The sequence below is a fragment of the Merops nubicus genome, unplaced genomic scaffold, assembly GCF_000691845.1.
Source record: "Merops nubicus isolate BGI_N331 unplaced genomic scaffold, ASM69184v1 scaffold5217, whole genome shotgun sequence".
In the NCBI taxonomy this organism is placed as follows: domain Eukaryota; kingdom Metazoa; phylum Chordata; class Aves; order Coraciiformes; family Meropidae; genus Merops; species Merops nubicus.
Window position 1 is genome coordinate 47,975 of NW_008619451.1, and position 4,274 is coordinate 52,248.

Genomic DNA, 4,274 nt, shown 5'->3' on the forward strand with positions numbered 1-4,274 from the left:
GGCCGGGAGCCTTGGCTGCGGGCGCAGGGGTTTCCCTTTCCTGACCATAATAGGGAACGGCCCAACACGGCCTCGGCGCAGCCTGAGCACTTTATATGGCATTCGGCAGACACAGCAAGAGCGCCCGGCAGCCTCCAGCAGCGAGGCGCAGGTGGGCGCTCCACGCTGGGCGGGACAGCTGGGGTGCTCTGGGTGGTGGTGAGGACCCCTCCTACTGTTTCAGGTTGTGACTGCATCACCGTGGTCTCAAGTCAGAGTGCAAGAAAATGAAGCCCAAGACCTTTGTCAGTTCTCTATATTCCCCAAGCTAGAAGCCTTGATGTAGAAGGTAGATAATTAGCGTGCTCCATTTTCATTCACTCTGGAGTTCAGAATGAAACTCTGTGCTAATCATGTCAAAATGAACTTTAGTGATGCCAGGACAGTGCACTTGAAAAGTGACAGGTTTTTATTCTGAAATGTCCACTAAGGCCCTTAAGGCAAGTCTAGCAAGGCCTCTTTTTCTTTTCTTCTTTTTTTTTTTTTAGTACAAATAGAGGTACTGTATCCACTGAACTAATAATTCCCAACCAACTAAATTTATGGGAGAGTAAATTTCCAATTTGGGATATTATTATGGAAATTATTTAGAGATTTCTAGGCATTTGCCTGACTTGTCACACACAGGGCTGTTTGCACACCCGGCCATACAATAACATACCTTTGAGGAGCTAATGTTGAGGTGCAAGAAGCAGATTATTACGGCAAGGCAAAAGCCTGAGCTGATGAATTTCATGAATCCTCATTTCTAACTGAACCATGATTGATACCATCTCTCACCTTGGGAAAATTGACCAAGACCTTTTGATTTCACTGACTGTGGTTCTTTATGTTGTGCAGGGATCTGGGGAAACCAGATTAATATATGTGATGTTTTGAAGGTAAGCAAGTCAGTTGGTTAAGCGTGTGATTGAAAGTGTTGGGGGTGAAGTTTCTCTGATTTAAATCATTCTCCTTGAGGTACAGTCTATCCAGAGAGGGGGAACCCAGCCATGTGTCTCCCTAGAGGGTCTGGAGGCAGAGCATGATCTGAGGTATCTTAAGGACAGTGTCCATAAGAGTGCTGAGTTTGTGTATCCCTCGGACAGCCACTGCTGATGGATATTTAAGAGAGACTGGCACAAATGCCTACATCTATGTTATAAATGCCTAGGGTTGGGCAGAAGAGTCCCACCTCTGTTTCCAACATGCATCTATAGTTTTCTGTGTTTAAGAAAGCATTTTGTACTCCTAGGTGAAGGCTGAATTTGTCGTGCCTATGAATACAGGCACAAGAAACTTGACTCTATTCTCAAATCCACTGAAGTTGCATTGCTATTGATGTTTATATAATTGCTGTTAGTCTAATTTGTGTGTGGACAGTGCAGATCCTGTTTGTTCTGAGCAATGTGAAACATGAGTTAGTGGCAACACACTTCTTGCCCTCCTTTCTTAATTATCTGTGATGAAGGAAAAGGCCAGGCTGTTTTTCAGTGTACAGTCACTCTGAATTTCTGCACTGAATCTTAATCTTTTTATCTAATACTATTTAATAGAAATGCAAGGGGAAGGTGATTTTGATTTTGTTTTTTTTTTTAGCTAGGTTGACTTTTTTTCTTTATCAAAGTTGGGAATCCCCATTTGCATCAGTGATGCTCTAAAGGCGAAAAATGTTAAGGTCACATTTTCTTTGTATGTGTGGGGCTCCACGGGAGGCTATAACAGTCATTGCATGGCAAATCCAGGAGATGGTTGTTTAATTAATTTTGCAAGTGGATGAGTCTCAAATTCTGTTTAGATTCCCTCTATGTTTTTATAAAAGTATGACAGTATCTAGAAGGGCAGCACTGTATAAGGCTGGACAGATTTAAGTGGGTTTTAGTTACTGAAAATACTAATAACTTCTTGCAATACAAGTCAAAATAATTTCTTTATAACTGTTAATTTATCAACATCTGAGAAAGAAAACTTAATTTCAGATACACTTCCATTTCGTCTCCACGAAAAATTATATCACTTCTAATAGCATTATCCACTTTTGGAAATTAATTTTCTCTTCCTGTAGAAAGTGAGAATTCCACAAAAAAATCCACAAAGTAAACACGCTGGAAATCCTGGAACATTTATGTAGAGTGTTGCTGAGAAAAACAACAACAAAGAAATAAACCACACAGGTTTTATCCCACTATTCTTCTACTAATTCTTTTTAGGCCTTGCAACAATGCAGAACATTCTTGGAAAAATATTCTCTTTTAGTAATTAATGCTGTGTATTCTGATGTAATACAGACACGAAGGTCTGCGTGTTCACCTGCAAACTTAAAATCCAATTGACTCAAACACTGAACAGATGGAAAGTTTAGCTTCTTTCAGGAATCTTGGTGGTGTGCATTTTAGTACATTCCTGAAGGGAAGATATTGAGCTTAGTTTTTTGAAGTTATGCATAACAATTAAATAGTTCCTTTGTTGCACTATATGTAACTATCTTATTTTTTTTCCTTCATTTCCTACTTTTCAGTTCTGCATTCCTCATATTATTATAGCTCTATTCCTGCTTCTAAAACCTTGTTACTTAAGCTCTATACTTTTTCACTCATCAGTGGTCTGTCATGCAAGTAAAAGCTTCGCAGACTGAAACTGTAGATTCCTCTTCTGCAGCATAGTGTAGGGGTCTTCCATGTAAAATCAAAGATACCAGCTAAATTCCTTGAAAACTTTCTGGGCTTTCTTATGGTGTAGTTTGTTAGCTGTTGATGCAGATAGATTACAGGGTTATTAATGGCAAAATGCTCTTGTGTTAATATACTTGTGTGGACTGGAAGACAGACTAATCTTCACCTTAATTCACATGAACATGGAGAAGGTTATAATTTGTCCAGGCTTGTCTGATCTGTAAGTTGACCAGCAATGGGGGAAAAAAAGAGTTTTAGTTGATATGTGACTTCAATTCAGTAACATGCTGGTGCATATGAGTGCTCTTACTTGAATTCCAGTGGGTTTATTAATTTATTCAAACATAAGGTTCTACTCAAGCACCCACGAAAACAGAATTTGTCAGCTGCTTTTCAGTGGGAGTTTTGCCTGAGAAAAGACTGTATGAGTTGGTTTTTCTGTATGTTCTTTTTACAGGTTACTGGAAACTTGTTCAGGTTTAAATTAAGTAATCCAAAAATCCCTATTGGTTCAGACAGCAGTACTGAGGTGTTGTTCAGGTATCAGAGAGTACTTGCCAAGGTAACAGTAACCTTTCAGAATTAGCAAGTTTTGGGGAAGAAACCTTTATGTATTTTAAATTTTGTTAAGAAACAATTATTAAAGAAGGAGAGTCATGGGGAAGAGTGACCCAAATACATTTTTTCAGTTTGAGATGCCATTACTGAGGGGTTAGGATTTGCAGTGTTATATGCAAGGACTCAAACCCTGACAGTGGGTGGGATCCACCTCATTTATGACAGGACATGGCAGCATACAATAGGAAATGATGTCTTTGCATTTGGTTCTACTTACATAAATTAAACCTGAGAAGTATCTCTCCCTTAGATTGTGCAGCACTGAAGCTTCATTGAGGCAAGTCAGCTCTGCCATGTCCTCCACTTTGGAGAATTTTGGAGGGTTCATCTTCTGGATGTCATCCTTGCTCAGGGTCACTTTCTTTCCATTTTCTGCCAGTTCAACTGTCACCTCATCCCCTTTCTCTTCCTTGATACTTGCTGCTTCAAATCCATGTTTCTCTGATGGAATCCAAACCAGTCTCTTCGCTGACCAGTCAGCCTGGGCAAGTGGGTTGTTAATGAAGTTTTTGTCCACAAAGAGGAATTTCTCATCATCGCTGAGAGCTTTTTGAGCCATTTTGACTCAGCAGACACCTGTTGAGGAGGCAAAATATTCTGCTTTAAAGGGAGAGAAATGTAGAGACAATCTAGGCAAAATGCGCTTGTCAAATCTGCCATGTGGTAGATCCAAAGCACTATAGGTCCTGTATCTTATCTCACATTTCCGTGCAGATACTTTTGGGTGCCAGCTTAGATACCTTAAGAGTATCTGTGTTCTGATTCCCGTTCATTTGTTACTGTGTCTGAAATCACCAAAATTGAAAGCTTCATGGCACTAAACTGAGAACACTCGGGCTTATTACTTTATTTTGTTTGTTACACTGAAGATCAGAGAGAAAAGCAGGGCATAACTATGATCTGTGAAACAGGATTGTCAGGACTGCACCAAGGCTACCAGCTGGATAGTTTCCTGAAGCCCATCAC

General features: G+C 40.0%; 1 protein-coding gene across 1 annotated transcript in view; it reads right to left on the reverse strand.

The window, feature by feature from the left end:
- Positions 1–3,867, reverse strand: part of LOC103776275 (myosin-11-like) — a 49,032-nt gene extending 45,165 nt beyond the window's left edge. The window contains 1 exon segment of the mRNA XM_008943777.1: positions 3,526–3,867. Coding sequence (XP_008942025.1) covers positions 3,526–3,867 — 342 coding nt within the window.
- Between the last annotated feature and the right edge of the window lie 407 nt (positions 3,868–4,274).